General features: G+C 31.1%; 4 protein-coding genes across 7 annotated transcripts; 1 reads left to right on the top strand and 3 right to left on the bottom strand.

Annotated features, from left to right (window-relative positions):
* Positions 1 to 2,225: 2,225 nt before the first annotated feature.
* On the top strand, positions 2,226 to 8,620 carry LOC105197197 (ras-related and estrogen-regulated growth inhibitor). The gene is made up of 4 exons (XM_026136843.2): positions 2,226 to 2,459; positions 4,857 to 5,079; positions 6,017 to 6,203; positions 7,669 to 8,620. Exons 1-4 carry the CDS (start codon positions 2,318 to 2,320, stop codon positions 7,849 to 7,851), a joined length of 735 nt encoding a protein of 244 aa, XP_025992628.1. The 5' UTR covers positions 2,226 to 2,317; the 3' UTR covers positions 7,852 to 8,620.
* LOC105197198 (Bardet-Biedl syndrome 2 protein homolog) lies at positions 7,862 to 14,574 on the bottom strand. The gene is made up of 11 exons (XM_011163465.3): positions 14,210 to 14,574; positions 13,340 to 13,459; positions 13,092 to 13,280; positions 11,947 to 12,129; positions 11,190 to 11,412; positions 10,509 to 10,720; positions 10,191 to 10,361; positions 9,483 to 9,584; positions 9,015 to 9,327; positions 8,298 to 8,552; positions 7,862 to 8,219 (listed from the first exon to the last, which is right to left on the bottom strand). Exons 1-11 carry the CDS (start codon positions 14,432 to 14,434, stop codon positions 8,125 to 8,127), a joined length of 2,088 nt encoding a protein of 695 aa, XP_011161767.1. The 5' UTR covers positions 14,435 to 14,574; the 3' UTR covers positions 7,862 to 8,124.
* A 24-nt stretch (positions 14,575 to 14,598) lies between these two features.
* On the bottom strand, positions 14,599 to 17,515 carry LOC105197196 (ER membrane protein complex subunit 10). 2 transcript variants are annotated; one of them, XM_011163461.3, is made up of 4 exons: positions 17,111 to 17,515; positions 16,326 to 16,589; positions 15,471 to 15,737; positions 14,599 to 15,399 (listed from the first exon to the last, which is right to left on the bottom strand). In XM_011163461.3, exons 1-4 carry the CDS (start codon positions 17,168 to 17,170, stop codon positions 15,313 to 15,315), a joined length of 678 nt encoding a protein of 225 aa, XP_011161763.1. In that variant the 5' UTR covers positions 17,171 to 17,515; the 3' UTR covers positions 14,599 to 15,312. The 2 variants fall into 2 exon arrangements, with proteins under 2 accessions (XP_011161763.1, XP_011161761.1); XM_011163459.3 differs by lacking the exon at positions 17,111 to 17,515 and adding an exon at positions 16,682 to 16,934.
* A 1,918-nt stretch (positions 17,516 to 19,433) lies between these two features.
* LOC105197192 lies at positions 19,434 to 25,698 on the bottom strand. 3 transcript variants are annotated; one of them, XM_026136833.2, is made up of 7 exons: positions 25,193 to 25,383; positions 22,405 to 22,495; positions 22,093 to 22,303; positions 21,173 to 22,021; positions 20,758 to 20,978; positions 20,410 to 20,590; positions 19,434 to 19,831 (listed from the first exon to the last, which is right to left on the bottom strand). In XM_026136833.2, the coding sequence occupies exons 3-7, from the start codon at positions 22,208 to 22,210 to the stop codon at positions 19,737 to 19,739; spliced, it is 1,464 nt and encodes a 487-aa protein (XP_025992618.1). In that variant the 5' UTR covers positions 22,211 to 22,303; positions 22,405 to 22,495; positions 25,193 to 25,383; the 3' UTR covers positions 19,434 to 19,736. The 3 variants fall into 3 exon arrangements, with proteins under 3 accessions (XP_025992618.1, XP_011161752.1, XP_039302332.1); XM_011163450.3 differs by lacking the exon at positions 22,405 to 22,495 and having other exon boundaries at positions 25,193 to 25,382; XM_039446398.1 differs by lacking the exons at positions 22,093 to 22,303; positions 22,405 to 22,495 and having other exon boundaries at positions 25,193 to 25,698.
* Between the last annotated feature and the right edge of the window lie 147 nt (positions 25,699 to 25,845).

Raw genomic sequence — 25,845 nt, 5'->3', positions numbered from 1 at the left:
TTAAATGACTAAACAATTCATTAGTTTCCGCGCAACTTTTACGTGTCTGTAAACAGGGGCATCGAATCTTGGGGCTAAGTGCGCAAATATAGCTCTCTCGACACATCATTCTTCATTAAAAACAACGCATATTCCTGGTGCAAACTGAGATATGCGCGCAACATCGACGATACCTAGAGGTTTCAGTGAGTTTTATGCCACCAAGATGTCCCGAGGAAATAGTTCATATATAATTATATACGATCATATATAGCATATTATATATAAATTTCGTCTCTATATGATCATATATTAACATATATATGAACATATATAACTAACCAGATAGCAAACCGTGAAAATTCAATCCAAAGCAAATTATTGCATAAATTAAATTGCTCAATTGTTATTCATTAATTGTTATTCGGTGCCTTTTATTTAATGCGACGAAAATGTTTTAGTCAATTCAATATCAATATGATGAATTTTATTATCGAGAAAATATGGAATTATTGCAGCCAATCTGTGATAAGTATCGATGGACAAGTTGTTAAGAACACGCCATTTTTATATTTTGAAAACTGTTTATATCAATCTGTGAGCAACATGTGAACAACAATTTCCATTTATAAGTTGTGATAAGTATAATGCCGATTAGTTATTGGAAAATTGCCGTTATTATTCTTTGGAAACTGTTGCTAGCAAGAAAACATACTGACAAGAGAACACCCCTTTCTGTTGGTTTGCTGACAACTATGAGAATATTCGTGACAAGTTGCCGACAACTTGCAATTATTTGGCTATCTGGTATATATGGTCGATTAGAGACAAAATTCATGTATGATTGTACTATACATATACAATTCATAATAATTATACATGTAAAATTACTTTTCCTAAGTATCGAACGATGTAAAAACGTTTGTATACACGTAGATCAAGTGAAACTAATTATTAAAGTTTTCTACCATTTTGTAAGAAATACCATTATGATATTATCACATAAAATTTAGAATTATTAATTGAAGAAGATAAATGAATAATCGCTCGCTAATTGGTGTGAGGTATGACTATGTACAATTTTGGTTACATCCTTGTGCACATTAAGTCAAACTGAACGAAAATATTTCTATTTTCTTGCAAATAAGCACTTCGATTTTTAAATTATCAATTAAAAAAGATTGACGAATGATTGCGCGCAATTACTATTTATCAACTTTCGTAGTCTAAATTGTCCAAAAGACGCAAGACATCAAAAAAACGTTACAAATTCTTTAAAATTCTTTTACATTTATATGTACATGCTTTTACATATAAAAAATTATATACATTTTTATATAATTATATGATTATATATAAACATTTCCCCCGGGGTGTATTTCCATTCGTTTTCGCAAACTGGGAATACTTTTTAATGAGCTTGTTGCAAGTTTTCCGTTCATGTATCACTCAGGAACTAAAGCGTTCTCCAATTATAGCACATGTGTAACTCGCCATCCCACACGTGCTAGAATTTATATGTATTACAAAGTTGAAGGCAGATTTCTCGGGGGATTGCAATTCGCTGGAATACAGGATTCTGTAAAAAAAAAAGAACGGACGGGATGACGAGAAGCAATAGGAGAGAAAGGGAGACAAGGAGAGTATCATATTTAATGCAACGCGGTGCTGAATACAGTCGTAAACAATTAGTCGCAATATATTGTTCACGGATGAGCCAAGTGTATGTACGAGCAAGTGCATCGAACTGCGACGCGACGCGATGCGTCGCGTCGTCGCGATGCAATGAGGCGACAAGCCGGCGCGGCTACCAGCCAGCCGCGCCGCGGTCCCGGCGCCGTATCTGCGGAAGCAGAAACGCGGCATGAAAGCCGAGACGCATAATGTGATAAATGTCACCGAGCAATCCGTCGGGCCCCCTTGAACCTCGATGTTACGTAAAATCAACAACAATAACAACCGCCTCGTCGCGTAGCGCGACGGCACGTGCGTGTCAAATATGACGCGTCGACAATCACGACGCGATCAGCTGGCCACGCGTTCTGGATATCCCAGAAATCGGAGATGCCTGGGATAGAATTTTATGACGTCGATCATTGCGCAACACGCACGCCTTTTTGCAACTTGTACGTAGACCCTACGCGATATGTTATTCTAATAATAGATAATGACGTAGTTGGTGTGACGTATCGCCCACGCATTGTTTATTACATGCTCACCCTTCGAGGAGCGCGCGACAGATTGCTATGAATAATGTGTCCATTAAATACCACCGGACCATGTGAAGGGGTTCATAATCGATGGGACACCCTGCCGAGGGCTCAGTGGCGATAAAGACATGGATTGCGATAGTCCGCCGTTGGTATCTCTCAAGAAGAGAAACAGTCCCCCGATCTGTTGGGGTCTTGGCCTCGTCAACAGGGACTCTTTCAAGACGATCAAAGTCATCTTACTGGGCCAATCTGGCGTCGGCAAATCAGGTGAGTGATCGTTAACTGGTGTCTTCAGCGAACGATTTTAATTAAAATTATTAAATGATTCGTTCTTTTAATTAAATAAAGTAATTATTGTACCACTGAGAAAAAGTTGTTAACTAGATTAAATTTTTCGACTTGAAAAATTTTTTAATTTTATACACTATTCTATTATTACGTTTGAGTATTTGTGTAAAATTTAAACATATTTCTCTCGTTGGTTTAAAAGTAATTTAAAAGTAATGTAATTTTTCGTTTGCTCATGTTTCTTGTATAAAATCGCGTTTTGTGATTTATAAATGTGATAAACAGGTAGCATTATGACTTAAATCACATTTTTTTCACGTATATTAATGAAACTCTACTAAATATTCGTGCAAAGGTCCATTTGAATTCACTAATGTCCCATGAACGAAAATTTACAGCGGAACGAAATAACGCAACCAATCATGATCCTGCAATCATTACTTCACTTTTGTTTTCTACGGTTGTAATTGATCGCGTTCTGTTTCGTAACTTTCCGCTCTCTCATGAGACACCGGCCTTTAAACGTTATTTATCTAAAACTTGAGCAAAACTGTACTATTGGCATTTTCATTGCAAATTATAAATCAAATTTTTCGTCGTTCCTTTCAATGCAGATATAGTTTCAGTGCCAAAATTTGAGCATTCGCCATTAAAATTTTTTGTCATTAATTAGGAAAAAAAGAATAAAACTAAGGAATCTTTAGTTTTTAAATTTTATTTACTTTTATTGTTTTAATAACTTTTACCTTGTATTGTGCAGTCAATACATCCTTAAATACATGACTTCAGTTTAAGCATTTATATATTTAACTTAAATACATAGATGCTTAAATTTTTAACAAGTTGTGAAATTTAGTCGAGTTAATAACTTTTTTTCTCAGTGTAATAAACAGAAATTGTTTATTAAATTTTCGAATTTTATATTATAGACAGATATAATTTTGTTTTAAGTAAAAAATATATATATAGGATAGCTTAAGACTCATTTAATTTATTTTACTTTTTAAAAACTCTAATAAATAATAATTAACATAAGGCCGTGACGTATATAACACAATTAAAATCGAGAAAAGCAACAAGCAATTATAGCAAGAGCTTAGTGCTCAATAATATTTCTTATATGATTTTAAATATATTTTCTAGAGGTTTTTAAACTACGTGTTATTATTCGTTACAGAATATCACAATATTAATTCTTTTACTATCCTAGGTATCTCCTGTCCAACCGATTCTTCTCCATACAAGTTTCTCGCAATTTCGATGGATTAAATTATATACTACATTTTATTATTTTCTAAAGAGAAGTTTTAACATTTGTTCTAGAAAACTAAAAGTGTAAATTTTTTAGAGATTTTTTGTACTATTTTTAAATAAGTGAAAAATGAACAAATTCGAGATACCCAGGATGGTAGGGATGAAGCAGGGTTTTAAGTATCGTAAAGATTAAATTGATAATCAATTTAATAATACTAATACTAATAATAAGCATCTCTAAGCATCTCTAAGCATATTAATGTTAATAAATATTTTAAAATATTGCGAAGAGCTTATTGCGAAAACTATTATCTCAGCATAGAATTCTCTATAATCCGTTATAGGCTTTTCTTAATCATCTTAACCGTTGACAGCTGTTTTAATTAATATTTTTATACATAAATCAATTTGTGCCCTTCAAATCATCGGTTATCACAATAAATATTACCACATGCCTCTGTGGTCAAACTAAATAAGACGCCTGTCACGCGGTTCCATATCCGGGTTCAGAACTTGGATAAGATAATATTTTTCGCAATAAGTTTTTTTACAGTATTTTAAGATATTTATTAATATCAATATAATTAAAGAGTTGTTTATTAGCACCAGTATTTTTAAACTGGTTATCAATACTTGTGATATTACTATTATGAATTTACTCATATATTTATGGATATATTTATGGATATTATTCATAAATGTATGAGTAAATTCATAAAGTATATATATAAATTTCCGAATTTTGCATTACTTCTGTATAATGTTAAAATTTTTTAAATTTGTAATTTAATGTTGTAAAAATTTTTTTTTTAATTTCTCAGATTTTTTTTTATACAAATAATAACATTTGTTAGAAATGTTGAAAAAGTACATATTTTTTTACATTTTTTATATATACAATTCTGAAATATTTTAAGAGTTTTTGTTTTATAATTTTTAAAGAAAACATATAAAATTTGAAGAAACTTAATTTGAAGAAGTTTATTTGTTCAGAAATCTTTATAAAAATAAACTATGAAAAATTCTTGAAAATATTAAGAGATATTACGAGAACTTCTTTCAACAAGAAAAACAACAAGTTTTTGATATCATATCTTATTTTTTTTTATTTTATGTACTCAGCCTTAGCTGTACGGTTCGCCACGAAACGCTTCATAGGCGAATACGATTGCACGACGGACAGAATCTACCGAGTCGACCATCATTTAGGATTTTCGTGGGAAATAGCGGATCCTCCCGGATATCCACTTTCTTTCACCGAGCCGAAATTGCGATGGGCTGATGTGATAATTATTGTTTATTCGGTAACGGACCGAGTTAGCTTCGACGAAACTTCTCATCTTAGGTATGTTGTACATATGTACCCTTCATCTCTCCCTTCCTCACTTATTAAAAAAAGACACGCTAAATAGTTGCGCTTTACGATACCTTTGAACCATAATGCACAATATTATGAAATTTTTCTAAAAAATTATATTTCTTCAAAAATATTATAAGAAATATCCGAATCTGTAAGTGAAAATATTTTATTCCGTCAGATTTTTAAGATTAAAGTTATAAATCCTTCAAAAAATACATTTTTGACCGATAAATTGTAAAAATATTTTTGTATTCCTGTGTTATTATTTATTCTATAACCTTAATTTAAATAATTTTGAATACATTTTTGCTAATATATATAAGGTGTCCCAGGCTTCGTGTGACAACGGTTAATGACAAATGCTTGAGAGTATTTCAAGTAGAAAATTCTTATATTAAATTTCTTAAGAAGATTAAAATATTATACCTACAATAATAGGTTTAAAATTGATTAATCTAATTGTAAAAAATTCATACGCTTAGGCATTGCACAGTAAACGTGTAACATTTTCAAATGAATGTTATTTTTCTTACCAATGTCATTTTATATATCTTCATTACTATGCAATATACCATGTCTATGTAAATTTTAAAGGGTTTAATTAATCAATTTTTTTTACATTTTTCTTATGTAAAAATTATTGTAATATCGATATTTAAGTATTTATCACGATTTTTGTCTCAAAAATTTGCCATTGTTATCACCCAAAGTCTGGTACATCATGTTTTAAAAAATCTTTTGATAATATCTTTACGATTTTACGAATTTTTCTTTCACAAATACTTAAAGAATACTATGAAATATTGCAAAAATATTTCTGTGAAATATTTAGATTTTTATAAAAAATATTTTTAAAATATTTTGTATGAGGAATTCGTTCAAATGCGCAATATGTGTTTGTGCATAAGCCGTATACTTTTAGGTTTTTGGTATCGCACGCGAGAAGAGGCAGAAAGGTGCCACCGGTCGTGTTGCTTGTGGGAAACAAGGCCGATCTCTCCTGCTCTCCGGGTGAGCGTATGGTGTCTGCCCTAGAAGGCCAGAAAAGGGCAAAAGAAATCGAGGCTCATGCTTTCCACGAGATTTCCGTAAGGGAATCAGTTGATCAGGTAACGATCTGCGTGTAAACATCTACGATCGATTCGAGTAAAAGATGAAATAAAATACACAAAGAGAGAAAGAAAGAGACATAGAAAAAGATAGAAACAGTGCATTTGCATTTCAATTAATAGTATCATCATGTTCAGATTATAGTATCGTCGTTCCTTTTGATTTAAAAATAGTACTGATCTTTCATTTTAGCGCCCTAAAAACAATCAACAGGCTATAAATATAAATACCCGATAAATGTATCATGCGGTATCGCCTAATCGCAACGAAGATTATTATTCTAAATGATTGTTTACCCCGCAATCATGTCGTTCGCGCGTGATCGCGGGGCCATAAACAAATCTATATCGCTCGTTCTCAAGGCACGCGATACAAACAACAGCATTTTATCTACGCATTGTAATGATCATGCTGTAGGATCGACGTATTTCAGTACTCAGCCAATAATCACCGAGTATCACAGAGCGATAAAAATGATTAATGTCAAGAAAACTTTTTGGAATCAATTAATAAACAAGATATCATCGTTTTATCGTGGACTCATAAAATTCAATTTTAAATTTAATAAGTCAAGAAACTAATGGATTCAAGTCTGATTTTTGTCATAAATATGACGCATGAGAAATAATAAAATAGGATTTAATAGTGGAGTTAACTCTTTCGTGACCGACTTTTTTCTAGGAATAAATAGCATCTAATTTATGTCTTACTGCTACTTAGACATTTTTAAGGTCGCTGATTATAAATCTGTAATCATAATTTTAAAAATTAAAATAGCGGATCCAATATAACGGATCAAAATGCCACTCAAAGCCAACAAAATTTAGTATCTTTATCTGCCATATTAAATTTTAAGAGTTTTATTACAGATTTATAATCAGTGACTCCAAAAACTCTTGAAGAAGTATGAATTTGTTCAATCAAGAAAATTTTACATTTTGGTCTGCCATATTGGATCCGTCATTTTGAAAATAAATAGCAATTTTTTTAAAATAAATAGTTTTATAGACCTTCAAGATGAGCCTAGAAAGAATACGCTATCTTAATTTTTGTGAAAGATATACTCGTATACATTCATCACTTTTACTCCTTTTTATGAACTTTTGACGAAGTATCAAAGGGGGAAACTCCTAAGGGTGTTGATTTTTTTGTGAAGAGTGGCACGTATATTATGCCACCAGGCACAAAAGAGTTAATATATTTTGTGTATATTACACAATATATATATATATATATATATATATATATATATAATTTTGCTTGAATATAAAAAAAAACTTAAAAAATCACGAATGAGAGAACATTAATTTCACAAGTCTCGTGAATACGCAACAGAGGAATGAAAAACATAAAGATGTGGGAATGATGCTTAATGCGTCAAAATAATTTATCTCTTAGATGATAATATCGGGTCTTCATGTAACAGGGTGGCCATGACAATTCGCGATTATTTTCATTCGACAGGTCACGGCCGTATTCATGAACATATTAAGATTGCTGACCGAATTGCACAGCAGTCCAGGACAACAGCAGGCATCTTTCAGAGTGAGAGCTTGCACGGACGGGACGATAAACACTCTTCGTCTACCGTCACCTCCACCGTTGAGAAGAAGATTTAGTATCTCCGCTCGCGGGAATTTATTGTAATCGTTAGATGTAGTCTCAAAATATTAAATAATTTTATTATATTACACATTAAGAGAGAGCATTGTATAAAAAGATTATATTTTAACTGTTTTAATAAATCTATATTTGTAAGAAATTAAAACTACTTGTGTACGTGAATTTACGACGATTTCAAACTTTCGTCGTTGTCAATAACACAGATAATGCCGGCAGATTTGAGATATTTTTCTCAAAGAGAATTGTGTAATATAATTGATAATTATATTGCGCGACTAGTTTATGAATAGATTTGATCTAGCCGTGTTTTATCGCGAGCGCAAGAGCCCTCGGATTTTCGTCTTGTATCGCCGCTCTACAACGAGCCACTGCGTTGGAGGCAGCTTTCCCAACTGCAAGAATAATTGCAATTGCAACGAAATGGAAAAATGTATTGAAGGAAATGCGATCCTGCAAAAAAAAACCGTTACCTCTGAGTCTCGCCGCACGCTGCACTCCGATGTTCAGTTCCTTCAGACTGGCCGCGAGCTCCCGATGACTGTTCAGCCGAATCTCATGCTCTCGAATCAAGTCGCCATTGATATTTTTCAATTGCATTAATCTCTTTCGCATGTCATCGATATTCTCGAGGATCCTAGCATCTTCTAGGCGAATCACGATACTCTTCAGAAGAGAGGCACCGCCTGCAGCTTCCGCTTGTAGCCGTGCATCGACTTCTTTCAAGCCTGAAGAATATTAGACTCAGTCAACATGTCTTACACACTGAAAAACCCATTTAGTTGAAAAAACGAAATTTGATTAAATCAACTGAATCTCTTGTTTGAATAAATAGTAAACAAATGTTTTGTTTAACTTAACAATACAATTTGATTGAAAATTTTGATAATATAAAAATTTGTTGTATGTTATTCATAAAATTCTTTATTATATAAAGCTAAATTCTAGATTAAATTTTAAATTTTATTCACTAATAATTTTGTGTAAATTTTTGCAATTTCTAACTCGCATAAACTACACACCACATATTCATCGGTCTCTCTCTTAAACCTGAAGTATGATAAAGAAATTTAATCAAGTAACAACTTTTTTCTCGGTGCAGTAATAGCTCTCGCTCGGAAAAAAATCGATTGCTGGTGAAAACTACTTACTATTTGTACTAAGTTCTTTTTTCTTAATGCCTACAATACCTTTGACACGCTCCAACGCGTCCAACATCCTTTTTTCCTCCTCGGGAAATGTAGCTTCCGAGTTCAGTTCTCTGATACCTAGATACATAGCGAGAGATTGAATGATGTCACCAGCGAGCGTTGCATCGTCCGTCTGGATTGTCACTTTTCCGTTGGCGTTCGATTTGAAGCAGTGCGCTTTGTTGTCTCGCATTCCACAAAGCCATACTTCAATGCATCCGGCATTTGGGCCGCTCTCCGGGACCTCTAATTCCTCCCCTAGGATGAGACTCTGATTCAGCCAAATGGCGATCCGCTGCGGTCTCTCTGCGATCTACGGAATTACCAGTGTTTACAATTACCTATATAAAATTATCTTAATATGTACTCATTATCTAGATAAAAAAATAGTTTTATATTATCTTTATTTTAAATAAAAGAAGTATCATCTTTTTTAAATTATCTAAGATAATGTTAAACGCCACTCACGTCCGCTACAACGCCGTTGCTCGTTAATTGTTCTGGGACTTGCGGCTTCAGTATGCGTTCGTACATACAAAATCTTGGCAACTGCCGCGTTATTTCGAAGACCTATAGAAAATATGATGTTAAAAATACGATACGTTTGGAAATTTACCCTGAAGGTAAAATTTTAATCAAATCTTGAATTTGATATTTATTTCAGAACCATCGTTTGTATAACCAATGAATATATTAAAATTCCATTAAAAATTAGTTTAAATAAAATATTATGTTGTCATTATATGTAGAATATCTATGAAATTTCAATAACATTTCCTTATTTTTTTCAATATTAATAATTTTTGGTTGAAATTTTATTACATTTTATGTAATAAAATTTCAGTTATAAATATAAACACATTTCAAAAGTTACTATGTCATTTTATATCTTATTTATAATTATTATGAATAGAATAAATACTACTTCTACGGAATACATAGCAAACATGCAAGTTATTTTAATTAAAATTTTTTTTTTAATACAAGAAAATAAACGTTTTGCATTTCTAATTTTCTTTTATAGTAGTAGATAATATGAAGTTTTTATTGATATAGTTTACTTAAACATAATAAATATAATATTTAATAAATTAAGTTTTAAATACTTGTCAAAGCCGGATCTCTGCCGAACCATACAACATCCCTACAACACAAATTACAACATTTATCGAATACCTGCAGCAGATCGGTTCCAGGAGGTCCAACGTACACTTTAACATGAATATCTACGGGATCATTCTTGGCGGGATAAAGAGGAATCTCTAACTCCCCTTGCGGTCGGCTAGGATGCGTAACCAGCGTCTCGCCCTCAAAAACACCCTCAGCAAAGACTATGGCGCAATACACCTAAATATATTATTTTATATTTACGTAATTTCAATTTTAATGAAAGTGGATCTCTCAGTGGATATCTCATTTTTACTTGAGAAAAAATCGATTCAAATTGAAGAGATTAAAGAATCTGAAGGAAAGAAATTCGAGGAATTTTATTACCAGAAGCCCTGGTCCAGCAGCAAGTGCAATGCGAGCTGCACCTCTCTGTGTCAGCAGGCTGATGGCCAATCTTGATCCGTAGTACATGCTGGAGCCCGTCGCAGCCCTCTGTCGCAATTCTATCTGGAGTGCCTGCTTTTTGGCTAACAGTTCCCGAATCATCTCGCCGGGTTCCGGAGTCTGCATGGCAGAGCCAGAGCTATATCCACGTACTGCAAAAAGCGTATATTGTAAAATTCGTAATGTCGAATTAGACTCGATTTAAAACAATTTTAATTCCTATAGGTCGCTATTGCTCTTACCCACAATAAAACAATATCTTTTATTCCTACTTAAAATAATAGGGTTAAACAATTTAACTTAAAAAATATATTCAATTAGTTACACTTAAATTTAATTTATTATTTACTAGATGTGTAATATGAACGCCGCTTACTTGGAAATTATAAGCAATTCAATCACAGAAATGGGTTGATTAGATTATGGTTGTTTTTTAACTAGATACTTTGTGTTATATATATAAATAATATATTACGACACATATAGAAATTAAAAATAACAAAATGTCATTTAACTCAAGGAAATGATTTAAATTTGATTCTTTAATATTTAACAATATAGACCAAATAAAAATATTATAGCAAAAATCATAGTTATTTTTCAGAGAAAACGAGTTTATACCTTCGCCATTAGTAGACACTACTACCAGATCAGGTTTACCCGTTCTTCGATAATCAGCTTCCACTATGCCTGCTACGCTAGATGGTAGCTGAATCTTAAACATAACTTCGCCGGTACTATACGTTCTTGCGTCCACTTTTCCGCTACTCCAGCCAGTGATCAACTCCGGTATACCATCGCCATTTATATCGAAAGTATCTACGGATACCACTTTATGCTTTGACTGAAACAAATTTTATAAACATTTCATTAGATTATTTTAACACGCGCAATTAAGCTGTAAAATTTATCCCTGGGGAAAAAATTTTTATAATGCCTTATTACTATTTAAAACATTTTTTTCATATTTCAGAATTAAATATTATAATTTTTTTAAATGTAACTATAAAATACTTTTTAAAACATTCATTATGATAATTTTTTACAAAATTACACACTCTTAAAATTTGTTTATTTTTGAGGGTCATAATAAGTGATCCTTTAATTTTGCTATTAAGTATATTATCCAAAAACAAAATGGTATGCCGGCTGTGATGATTTTATATATGTTCACATATATAAAAAATTTTAGAAAAAATGTAGTCTTTCTCAACACTTAAAAGTGTTCCACTTCGTATAAAAAAATCTGAATTTGTAAAAATTATAAGGTTATACAAAAATTTTGAAAAATTCTGAAATTTATACATATATAGAAATTCTAAAAAATCAAATAAAAAATTGTAAAAAGATTTTTAAGTAGAGTGTACAAGAATCTTACTTTAACTCGCCACAGTCTCTGTCCTACTTCGTAGACACCGATTGTTCCGTTTTCAAGAGCATAAGCGAACTGTCTGTTCGGAAGAACAGTAAAAACAGTAATCGCTGCTGTTTCCTTAGTTTCCCAAAGAATGGTGTCTTCCTTTTGCACTCTAATTTCAAAATCTGTTGTACCCGTCAGTAACTAAAAAATAAAGTTATTTGAAAAAGCATATTTAGACAGTTAAGATAGTACAACAAAGAATATACAAAATAATTATCGGTTTTGATACTTTAAGGAATGAATCTAGATTTCAAGACAAAGAAAATATGTATAAATAATTGGCATCAATTCCGAAAAGTAAAAGAGAAAAGGCTATTCGCTTTTTCTTATATAACATTACTCTGAGTAAAAAATCACTCACAAAATTAATAATTTCTTTTTAAGAACTTTTCTACACTTCGTAGGTTTCAAGGTATGAAAATAACGAATGTTATTTTAATATGAATAAAACATTAGTAAAATTTTCTACAATACTAGTTAAAAATTATTGAAATTTTAAAGCATAGGTTTGTTAGCTCTTTTTTTCCTAATCAATGACAAAGATTTTGAGAGCATCCAAATCTTTGATACCATTGGTCTTGATATCAGTTGTAAAAGATGTAACAATAAAAATTCGGCTTATAATGGCTAATGCGATAAAAATGACTATTTTATTGTAATTTTAGATAAATTATAAACGAGTAAGTAGATTCAAATAAACTTTGCAAATATGCTAGAGTTTTATTCGTATATATGAGTAAAAAAATTTAATTCATAATTCTACTTCTTTATCAAATTTCCAAATAAGTTCCACACAATTTTACATTAGAAAATTAAGAGCAAAAAAATGAAAAAAAAAATAACTTTTAAATAAGATGTTCAAATTTTATTTAAACATGATAATAGGACAATCTATGAAAATTAAAAAAATTTTTGATAATATATATTATATACATCCTTAAATATTATTTTAAGCTATCAAAATTGTATTAATGACAAAAACTGGATTAATTTCGCTCCATTGAAAATTCAACCATAATAGCACTCCAGGATTAAACTGAATATGTTATTAAGAATTGGTCTATACCATAGACATATATGTCACCTATGGCCTATATACTTACTTCATTTTCTCCATCTCCATCAAAATCAAACACTGCCAATGAAGTAACAATACCTCCCATTACCATCCAAAATATTTCTGTTCCATGTGAGTCTAAGACTGTCACTGAGCAATAACCACCTACTACTACAACCTGGTTTGGTATCCATCCAAGTTTTGCAACAAGCATGCAATTTGCACCATCCGACATCTGAAGTAATTAGTAAGCTCTAGAATCTGCTGACTAAGCTCGAAATTTATAATCAATACCTCCTTATAAAAAACATCAGCATTGTCTTCGACATGATAAGCAAGCACATGAGAAATAGTACCGATTAAAAGAGTATCCCTTTCGTCTTCTCCAAGGTGACCAGTACACAATGACTTCACCTAAATAATACAACACAAGAAAGAAACAAAATAAAAATACAGGATAATACATAGAGAAAAATCACGTTTAACTGCTAAAAAAATCGATTATTCGATTTAATTAAGATCTAAAGAAAACTAAACGAACGCTTATAGTAGGACCTTAGTGCTTAATATTTCTTACGTGATTTTACATTTTCTAGATCATCAAACCGCTCACCGTTATTTTCGCTCTTGAAACTTCAATTCTTAAGTTAAACTATCACAGTATTAAATTAATAATCAATTTAATAATACTGATGTTAACAAGAATCTACCATGGCAATGATGCCAATGAGATTGCAAATATTACTCAATATACTTTTCTTCTTTTAAGTAACAGTTATCATTAACAAAAAATATTTTCTTGATAATAGCTTGAAAATATACTTATCAAAAATTGTAGGAAAATTCATTATTACGTACGCAAAAAGAAAGAAGTTAGGTGTATTCTTTCAAAGAATATTATAAAATGTTAGTGAAGAAAAATCAGAATAATAAATAAATCAAATTTTTGTTTGAACTTAATAGTTTTCATTGAAGTATTGAACTTACTGGGATTCATATATTTTGAATGAATATGAGGCATATGATAAACTTAGATTTGTGGATATATGAATTTACGAAATACTTGAAACAAATATTATTTATATAAATATAGTATTTCATTGTGAAAAATTTTATTTATAATGTGCAAAGTAACTTGTAATTTGATTCCAAACACTTTCGGACCTCGGTACCAATTTGAAGCTCCGCAAGTTCCCCGCTCCATGACAATCTTTTGTTCGACTGCTTGTGATCGGAGTAATCGACTTGCGGCTGCCTGTGTGGACTGTGTACCAAAATAGTTCCGCCAGGTGTAGCGGCCGCGAGACATGCATGTGATCCATCAAATTTTCCACTCACAACAAGACCAGCTTTTATATGTTTCTGAATGTTTAAGGAGAATTCTGCCATCCTGAGCTAACGTTTACATTATCGTGGTACGCTCCGCCAATGTTGTGCCTTTTCCATTGGCACGGTGATGGAATATTGATTTTACAGCTAACTGTACTGTTTGTAGATGTCTCAGCTGTACAATTATCATTAAAACTTATATTTAGAATAATACAGTCAATATATCCAATTTAATAATTACATTTATTTTAGCAGAAAGGTAATTATATATATTATGTAATAATATTTATAACACAAATAAGAGTAAAATGCCATTTTCCGATCAAAATGGATCTTGATGCCTTATAATAGTTTTGCGTAAATTTTACAACTTTCAGTTTTTACAACTTGATTTTAACCGATTATTTATCAGTCTTAAACACAGTTCTAAACTGAAGTACGCGTAATATATCACAAATTAAATTGATAAACAATTTAATAATACCGATATTAAAAAACATCTTAAAATACTAAAGCATTTATTGCAAAAAATATCAGTGTTTAAAACTGGTTCTTTCTATATTTTGTAACAGGTATTTTTTTTCGATCACTACGATTTATCGCAATATCAATTATATCAAGCGTTTTAAGATCGACAAATAATAAACATGCAATTTGTAAAAACTAAAAATTGTAAAATAATTATTATTATATATTAACAAGCAAAAATATTATTAGACAAGATCCGCTTTGAGCAAAAAATGTTATTCTTCTTCACTTATTTGTTGTTCACGGTCTTACTCATTATTATTATTATTATTATTATTATAATATTTAAAATTATTATTAATATTATTTCTATCACATGATGAAATTATACTATAAATTTGGACAATTTCCACGAAACCACTTTTTGGAATACAATGCACACGCAGGCACAAATTATTTTAATTAAAAAATCATTGTCTTTGTGCACTTCCGCCAGCTTCTGGATTCGTCGCGGATGACAGCAACAAAAAAATCAAGAAAGGAACAATGTACATCCACTGAAACAAAAACAAGTATGTTAAAAATTTTCGTATATGTATATACTCTTTTATAAAAATAATATTCTTACATATTTCGCAAGAAATGAACGATTATCTTTAGTTTCTCCTCTCTCCCTCGCTTCCCGTTCTCGTTCAAGTTTTTGAATATACGTTGCGGTGTCGGGAATTGGACCACCATCTGGATATCTGACCACAACATTGGTAGTCCACATATTTGTGAAGGGATTATCTACCATACAAGGTCCCGAGGATGAAATGCTCACAGCTATTGGCTCTGCTGTACTATCTAACCATATCGTTATGACATCTTCTAGATCTGATCCAAGCAGATAACACTATAAATAAAAAACAGTACAATCAGCATGATTCAAACACAATAAAATACAATACCATGAGGAAACATTTTTTTATAAAATCCCATATTTTTAAGAATTTTTCATATATTAAATTTATAAAGATAATTTTTGAAAAATACTCTGAACTTTTTCAGATTTTATCAGTTTTTTTCAGAAATTATGTAAAATGACAAATATTGAAAAATATTTCAGAATCATATAAACAAAATTTTAGAAAGGATGTAAACCTCAATATTTATACAACTTTTGATAATAAATCTGTACATATATTTTGCATTACTTTAAATATTTTGCAGTGTTTATCATTTTTTTTCCCAGTACATTTAATAAATTATTTTTAGAATTTATAGTATTTTGTTATAAGTATGATTTATACTGAAATATATTCAACAATATTTCAATAATTTTCATTTTTCACTCCGATTTCAATAATTTATTTATCAAGGTATGTTTATAACGTTTATTCTACTATGGTAGAATGGCCTTAAAACATTTTGGGCAAATTCTTGAGTAGTTATAGTTGTTATCAAGGATGTGAATGATTTCTAGAAGTCGTGAAACGTTTACCGCTGGCACCGAGGTGAGGAACACGATTTCGCTGCCAGAGGAGATACGAGCCAGCGCCTTCAGCCTGTACTTGCCGTCGTGTTCGGCAAGATTCTTCAGGGCACTAATCTGGGCCGGTAGCAGACCGTTTTGCCCAACGACGGATGCGCCGCTTCGCACGCTGGACACCGTGACATTGCCTCGTTCCGTGAACACAGGCACTGGGTCGTCGTTGAACGCGTGCCATAACCTCAACTGTAACCAGCCGTCGTACTCGAGCTCGCTCTGGAAAAATTTCAAAATAGTTCACGTTAGCTACGTGACGTGAAGACTTGTTGACACCTTCAAGAGACGTTTCGGAACGACGACGAGCTTACCCCGCGGACGAGCGAAGCCACGCAGAGCAGTGCACCGACGACGACACACGACGAACGCATTTTTGCAGCGCGATTTGGCGCTGACGGACGCACTGAGGGTAATTACAAATTCACGGACGCAGGGCCACGTATCATTTGCGTAACACTGATTTCTGGAGCTATGACAACCACCGCTCCGACCATGTCTGGTCTGATCAACGTGGACATACACTACAATGCCAATGTACAGGTTAGATCTCGGAAAGCATATCACTCGCGACTGTTGGCACACCTGGCGAAGGAAAAGCGCGTACACAAACTTCAAAATTTTTCTGTCTTAACTTTAATCGGCTTTCGCGCGATTTATGCGAGCGCAATCGGGACGAGGCGCGAATATTGAAGCGTGGGGGGCAGATATTATAAACAGTAGATACAAATAAATTGACTTACCGTTTGCCGCTGCATCCGTCCAGCTGGTTCATCTCTGTCTCGGCTGCAGCTCTCGAACATTCGAGATTCAAAATCCTCCTCACGACGATTCGTTTTGATTCACACTTGGCACGAACACGCGATCCTTCGTTTTCGGCACTCTCGAAATAATCCCGGTACTCACGCGTTTAAAACTCGGAACACGAAGCAATAGAGAAGATGCGAAATACGATTGAATGCGACACTACGACTTCGGACCATGCATCGTATCCGACACGACGAATGTTGGCACGAATATCCGATACTTTAGTTAATTTTCGACACTTCATGACTCTTTCGAAACACTTGCTCGCATCAAAAACTCGTACGGGACGACGAGGATGCGAGTTGAAATACGCCGTGACCTTCCGCCATCCTATCTAACCGACCGACTGCTGCTACTGCGTAGCGGCGTGAGTGTGGCGCGTGGCCGCGCCTGCGCGCTGTTACCACCGACAGTTAGGGAGCACGGCGGAAGATCGCGGCGCGTCGCGGCGCATTTCAACTTCACTCGCGTCCTTGTTGTTTCGAGTTTTTGATGTGAGCAAGTGTTTCAAGAGTTTCGAAAATGAACTAAAGTGTCAGGCGTTCATGCCAACATCCGTCGTATCGGATACGATGCATGATGCGAAGCCGTGTCGCGTTCTACAGTGTTTCGCATCTTCTCCGTTGCCTCGTATCCTGGGTTTCCAACGCGCGTGAGTACCGAGAGTGTTTCGAGAGTGCCGAAAACGAAGGGTCGCGCGTTCGTGCCAAGTGTGAATCAAGAAGAGGAGAATCGTCGTGAGGATCTCGAAAAGCTGCAGCCGAGACAGAGCTAGTCGGAGCTGGACGGAGTGACCAGCGGCTAACGGTGAGTCAATTTGTACTTGTATCCGCTCCTACATTTCAGTATTCGCGCCTTATCCCCATTGCATTCGCATAAATTATCGTCAGTACAGTGCGACGAGATGAATAAATCCGTCGTGCGAAAGTAATTGGGAATGATTCGAAGTTGACATTCGTGTATCTATACGCGCGTTTAGCGCTCTTTTCGCCAAGTGTGCCAACAGTTGCGAGTAACGTCTAACCTGTATGTACATACATTGTGATCGTAGTATATGATGTGCAGAAGCTTGCCGTTTGACCACGTTGCAATTTGCCACAGCCAGTGAGCGCAATTTTTCTCTTGGAACAGCTAATTAAAATTTTTCATATTAAATTAGCTATGCAACAAATGAAAATTTAATTGAAACTGATAGAAATAAATTATATTATTATCACTTTTTTTCTTCTACCGATTATGCAGTGTGTTACATTTTTATAAATCATGTCCTGAAAATAATAAATATTTCATTGAGTATAGAATCGTTAAACAACTCTTTGGCAAATATAATTGTTCAAGTTTTAATATAAAATATTGTTTATAAACAAAGTTATTTAATAAAATGAAAATGGGTGTCAGATTACCCTCTTCTTTTCTATGATTATATGTATATAAAATATATCTATATAGTATATTCGAATATATATAATTATACACTTTATTTTATGTATAATTTATATATATATATATATATATAATCTTTCTCAACTCTGATGATTACGAAATAAATATTAGAATTGATCAAATAATTTTCATTTTATTATAATTCACTTCATTGTGATTGGAATTCGAATCTCTAATTTATAATCTTCATAGTTTAATTAATGCAAACTTTATATGCAGAAACCAGTGTTAATAACTTAAAATTATCTGGATAAAGATAAAGTAAATTATATGTAAGTATATCTTAGATAAGCTAAAGACGAGCAAAACATAATAAACAAAATAGAATATGAAAACAATTCATATTTTTATTTCTAAATTTTTATTTCTTAGAAACAAAGTACAAATACTTTAATCTGACAAAAAATATTCCCCTTTGGAATTAATACGTAAATAAAAGTTAAAGTTAAAAATGAATATTCCGGAGAGAAATGATAAGTTGAATAGACATTAAATATCTTTTAGACAATCTAAATGAGATCTAATTTAACATCTATAGTCTATATAGACGTAAAGATGTTTGAACTTTCATGTACTTTAATGAATAAAACAAACATATACTACATAAAATATACTATTATAATACTTTGATAATATTATACTTTGATACTATAATAAATTTAAAAAATGATTAATACTAGTAATTTGATACTAAAAGAATAAACAAAAATGAACAAAAATACATAAAAAATGAAAAAATAATAAAATACAAAGAAAAACAAAAAATGAGAGCAATAACCACCACGTCCTTATCGTTCTGGATTAAACGAAGAGTGATTTATAAAAAATTTAATACTTCTTTATTGAAAATTGCTGTTGCACAGACATTTGTATACAAAATGTACATAAATACATATATTAACGTATATACAAGTCTAATCATAGAGAAATAAAAAAAAAAAATAAAACATGCATTACATATTTTGTATATTTTATTGTAATCAGCTATTTTCCCACACGTTCCGATATTATAAATATTTCTCTTTGAAAATACATCAAGAAATAGTGGAATTAGTTTTTCTAGGTTATTGCTTGGGGCGAATTTTGGCCATTTTCATATACCCTCCTTTCACATTTCAATTATAATTTACGCCCAGCAGCATTTCGTAGCCAACTTCTGACTGCATTTAGAGTTTCTGATAAATCACTAGCCGGAAATTTTAATTGCATCACTCCTAGATCCAAAATAGAAGAAAAGTAAATATTCTATGAATCTCTGAATTACCTAATATCAGCGTTATGTATACATATATAATATAGTTGAAAAGTTAAAAGTAATAAAGTTAAAAAATTAAGCATTTTTAACTTATATTTAAAAAACAGAAACTTGAACTTTTTAATTTTTTCCCTAAATTCAAAATTTACTTATGTATGTAAAAGGAAAAATATATTTCCATATAAAAAAGAATAATATTTCTTTGTAATTTTATGTAAAATTAATTTTACAGATAAAATATTAAATTTATTTGATGATTCATCATGTAATTTTGTTATTCACAATAACTTAATTTTTTTTAAATTACAACATTCTTACATAATATAAATAATACTTCTCAAAATTAATTTTTAATTTAACTTAAGATAATTTAATTTTTTAACGCAGCTTTTAATTGAATTAATATTTTGTTTGTATAACTTTTAAGATAATTAAATTAATTTTATGATTTTAGTTTAATAAATATTATTTTACTCTATCTAATACACAATAAACCAGAAACTTTAGGAGACAAAATACTTGAATAAAGATGAATACCTTGTACTAATTCCCACAATTTTAGCTTTTTAAATGGTCTTTTAATTTTAAGTGCTTTCTGAGTATTTTGACCATCAAAATTGAAATGTAAAGCTAAAGAATTGGTCATCAGTTTAGCCATAAGTTTTAACGTTGCAGTTTTCTCATTATTTCCTAAAGGAAAAGTCTTCATATAATAGCACTGCAAGAAAGGAGTACAGGAAAAAATTATCAATATTTATATGATGTATATTAATAAATATATTTATATAATTATAAAAATATATGAAAAAATATAGCAAATGATGCCCTAAAAAAGTCATAATAAAAATGTATTAAGTTGTATGAGCTTAGTAAAATATTATTTACCGTTGCTGAAAGATTTACTTCTTCAGATATAAATTTCTCAAACGCTTCAAGTCCTTTTATGTCATCTAAAGGTAGAGTAGGTAGATTTGGGGGTCTAGTGATAATAGCCTGTTTTGGAAGCAGACCTTTATTTAACTGTTCTTGATTCATAATAATCATATCAAGCTTGCTGTTAATGTCATCTAACTTTTTTTCCAATGTTTTAAAATGTAGATTAAAATCTGAAAATATGTAAATATGCCATAAATTATTACAACATATATATAATTATGTATAAGTCAAACAAAAAAGTTTTTATAAAGGAAGAAACGTCTTGGAAAATATTTAGAAATATAATATTTCAAAGATTTATATTTATTCTGAATCGTTCTGTATATGTGGATGCGCGTATGAGCAAAAGAAATATTAAACATACCTAATGCATTAATATTATCTGTTAAATTACAAACAGATGAGTCAAACTGCCTTTTCGTCCTAGAAAAAAGTAGATTCTCTTTCTGTACAGATTGAACATCCAGTGAAGTATCTTTCATCAGTGAATGAGACAAAGGATTTATCTGATTATATTCTTCTGATTTTAAATTTAACACGGAAGATTTCTGTGGATTTTCAAGTGAATCGTCAGACGTCCTTGAAATATTGGACATATTCGTGGAACTCACAATAAATATTTGTTTTTCTGAAGTACACGATGAAGTTTTGGAGGATACTGCACAAGATGTAAAACTATTGGGTTCTTCAATCTCTTCTTTGGTCTCTATTTCAGTCTTATCACACAGTTCTATGAAATTATTGAATGCAGTGTTCACTGAAGATTTTATAGATTGCTGTGAATGTGCAGTGAGTAATACATCCTTTTTCTTCTCAGCCTCTTTCACAATTTTTTTCCTTTTACTAATGCGTTTTTTAAGTAAATTCTTACGAATATTTTCTGATGTAAGTTCATCTTGATATCTTGCAACTTTTAGGTTTTTTATACTTGAGGAATCTTGATTTACATTTCTTTTGTACTTATGATCAGAATTTTTATCAACTGGTATAAAAACTTCAGGAACATGGCTTACTGATGGTGAAGAAATGCTTGACTTTTTTGTCATAAATTGATTTTTTATGTCTTGGTCATTATCAGACTCATCTGAAAATTCGATTTGTGTGCTTTCCTTCTTCCTTTTCCTTCTTCCCATTTCTTTTCCAATATCAGTCTCACAGCCTGAGATATGTTCTCTTATTTCTGTTAATCCTTTTCGTGCTTGGAAATATGTATCTGTAGTAACAAAACATTATTAGTAAGATTTAAATAAAAAGAAAAAAAAGGTAAGAGCAGAAATAGTTTACCATAGTATCTTTTAACTTCTATTGCATGAGTAAACCAATATAATTGCGCATTTGCTTGAGTTTGAACCAATGTTTCTGTTACAAAATTATCTTCTGGCCAAAATATGTTTCCAATCATATTTTCATCTAAATCTATAAGCCATTTTGTAAGAGCAATCTCGTAATATTCATCTTCGTCATCATCAGTAGATAAAAACTTCACGATTATAAACTGCAAAATAAAAAAATAAAAAATAAAATCTAATAACTACGTTTTTTCATACCAATTGCATTTTCAAGGCAAGATTTTCAATTGTAAAATTTTCTGAGTACCGTAAAATGTGATAGATTCGGATTAGTTTAGACCAATTGTTTTCTGTTTATTTTGCACGTTCTATGACAAAACAACCAAAACACGTTCCACCTGTTCCGAAGCCACATCGCTTTATGATGCACAAAGTTATGCACACTTTATAAAAAACTTAAATATTATTGGAACAATAATATTGTGCAAAGAAGAGGAACATAAAAAAATCATGATCGGAATAAGATATCAATCAACATTTAACATAAATGTTCTGCAATGACATAACATGTCTTTTGTTATCTATTTTTGAAACTGTAACAATGTTTAGTCGAAAGGATGGTAAAAAATATGTATATGTATAGAAATTGTATATGTATAGAATATGTATAAAATATAGAAATTGTCCATTTCTCGCTACAAACAAACATTACTCTTCTTCCTTGCTATACAATATTTTTTAAAACATAAACATTTCCATATGTTATGCAAAAGCAAGAGATTTTCAAAGCAGTCTAAAAAAGGGCCAATTAATAAAAATATATTGAAAATGTATTCCTGGTAATTGTTCTTCTGCATCTTCATGTCTGTGAGAAAGGTAAATTGTTTTTTTTTTTAAGTTTTTAATTTAATTTTTACTCTAAATCCTGTAATACAGCTTGTTGCAATGGTTTGTATTCAGATTTCAAACTACTTTTGATCAATTTTAAGTGATTTTCAAATATAAATAAGCTGAAGTGCTCCAGAGGCACTCATTCCGCCAAATGATAGAGCAAGTAAACATTTTACACCATAAAACGTTTCCCATAAATTGTAATACAATGCTGAATAAAAGTTCTGAGTAATTCATTAACAAAATCATTTAATACATGCAAAGGGTTAGAGAGAATATATAGTGCAGCCTAAAGTAAAAGATAGTGTTTATAAACATCTTCATGCAATTTGTCACAAAATAATAAAAGTCCGTTATAAAAACACAATCGCCTCTCTTCTGTACCTTTGTACATTTTTTAGTTGTTAATTAATGGTCTGCAAAAATTATTTAGGCAGAAATCTCTTAAAAAGTTTTGATTATTAAAAATATTCTTCCTTAAAGGATGTGTTAAGTTTCATTGCATCCATGTTATTAATAATAGTCTGAAAACTTCATGTCAGATTAAATAAAATAAATCTAACCTAAATGGGAAACAATTTCTGTATGCATTTTCTCTAGAACAAATAATAAGCAGCCTATACGATGGATCTTTCTGAGTGATGAATGAATAATCAATTCGCAATAAAGCATTCAGATTTATGTAGACTATACAATCAGTAATCCAGGTACATTTCTTACAAACTCTGTAGCTTCTATGGCTAACTCAACATTTCATCAATGAGCAAGCTGGTGCATCAAGAATATAATCTTTTTATTATGAATAGATGTGGAATCACCAAATGTATTCATTTTCCAATAAATCTTCCAATTTATTTACAAATTCGTATAGATAAGAATATATATCAACAGGATTGTGATCATCAAAGTACAAACAAATAATGAAAGGCTCATTTTCTGTATTTATTAAATAACCTAGACAAGGCCAAACTTTATATCAATTTAGAAATTTTAAATAATAGAAGGCCATCCATATTGACATTAATAATAACAGAATGATAAATATTTCATTATTCAGCAAGAAGCATGTTATTAAAGTTTGTTTTTACACTCTTATACCATAGTTGATACTCCTTAAGTTGATGAATATTTAAATTTCGAGGAGTTTCATATTAGATTTTGTAGCTTTTTTGAGTAAAATTGGAAACACTAATCTCAGTTTAAGTTATTTACCATTTTCTTTAGGAATAAGACATCTTCAAGGGTCAACCTACTTTTTTAAAGTTTGTAATACATCTAAATTTTTCTATCTTTATCAAATTGAATTAAACCATTATCTTCATAGTCATTAGATCTATTATTAGCTATGATTAGATATCATCCATTATTATCTGATTAGATATCATTCATTTCAGTGATTCCATCATTGTCGTAGTTTCATCTTCAAAATATAATTTTTGTTAATGTAATTAAAACTATTAGTTATATTGTTTTTATTTTTAAGGAGACATTAATTAGATGCAGATCCTGTTGATAACATTGTTGATAATTCAGAACTATTTGTTTTTAAAAAAATGCCTTTATTGTTAATCTCTCGAAGAGATGACATGTTAATTTCTTCATTATTCTGTTCATCAGATAAAGTTTCTGCCTTGTAGACTGCAATACTTTGTTTTTTTAAATCGCATTTTGATTAAACTCTTGGCAAACTAATTCCTTAATAACTTAATTCTTTGCATTTCTATGATAATTCAATATACACATGAAAAACAATATAATAAAAATAACATTAATACATATGAAGTTAATACATGTTGCTGTATTCACAATAATACATAAATCTCAATAGTATGAAAACTTTAAACAAATAATGGCAAAAATAAAAAGTATAACAATACAACAGTGCAATTATTAGTGTTCAACATATAACATTTAATTTTTTTTTTTTTTAATTTGTGTCTCATGGACACGCGTCGTCAACCTGCCCAATGACTTTGAGGTTATTTAACGTCAATAACATTTAATCTGTACGATGAGGTTATGAAAGTACATAAAGAGCATACATTTTTAATTATGTGAAAATAATAATTTATTAACAAATTAAAAACTATAATGAAAATTATAGCACATAATTTATTAATGAAATAATACACTCTTCTCAAGAACACAAAATTTTCAAACAGCAAACAAAATAAAAATAAAAAATTAGGTTAGGGAATACTTACCGGTGGGCTTTCATTCATTTTTGATGAGATTACTAACAATTCTTTACCGAATAGCACAACTTAATACAATGCCAGTTTTCAAAACCAATTATCATGACATTCATAACAGAAAACAATGTGATACAAAATGTTGCATTCACGTTACTAAAGGTACGTACAGAGAGCAGAGCTATAGCACATACATAAGAAAAAGTGGACCAATCAATTTCCTTAGGCATACGGTTGTGCAGCTATGCAAGGGTCTGTGTTCCCGCCTTAAAATCTATAGTTTACGTCACATATACTATAGATTTTCAGTACTAGCAGTAAATCTCGATACGCAACCTAAAGTGAAGAGGTGCTGCAGAAGCTGTAGAGAGAGAGACGTTGAGAGAATACAGAGCGATCGTAGTATACATATTGTATATTAACGTATCCAGCTGTGCGATCGCTCATAGAGAGCAAGGCTTGATTGCATTAACGTTATTTTGGCTTTAAATGAGATTTAAATATGTCTTTATTTAACAAATAATACTTTAAAAATTAACTTTTAATTTAACTTAATTTATTCTTTTAATGCAATTTTTAATTCAATTTTTTATTTAACTTTTAAATAATTTTATATATAATAAATAACGACAAACATTCAGATAACAAATATTTTATTAGTGGGA

Source organism: Solenopsis invicta, chromosome 3 (genome assembly GCF_016802725.1).
Source record: "Solenopsis invicta isolate M01_SB chromosome 3, UNIL_Sinv_3.0, whole genome shotgun sequence".
NCBI lineage: Eukaryota > Metazoa > Arthropoda > Insecta > Hymenoptera > Formicidae > Solenopsis > Solenopsis invicta.
Note: the sequence above shows the minus strand (reverse complement) of the source record. Positions and strands in the feature narration are given on the sequence as shown.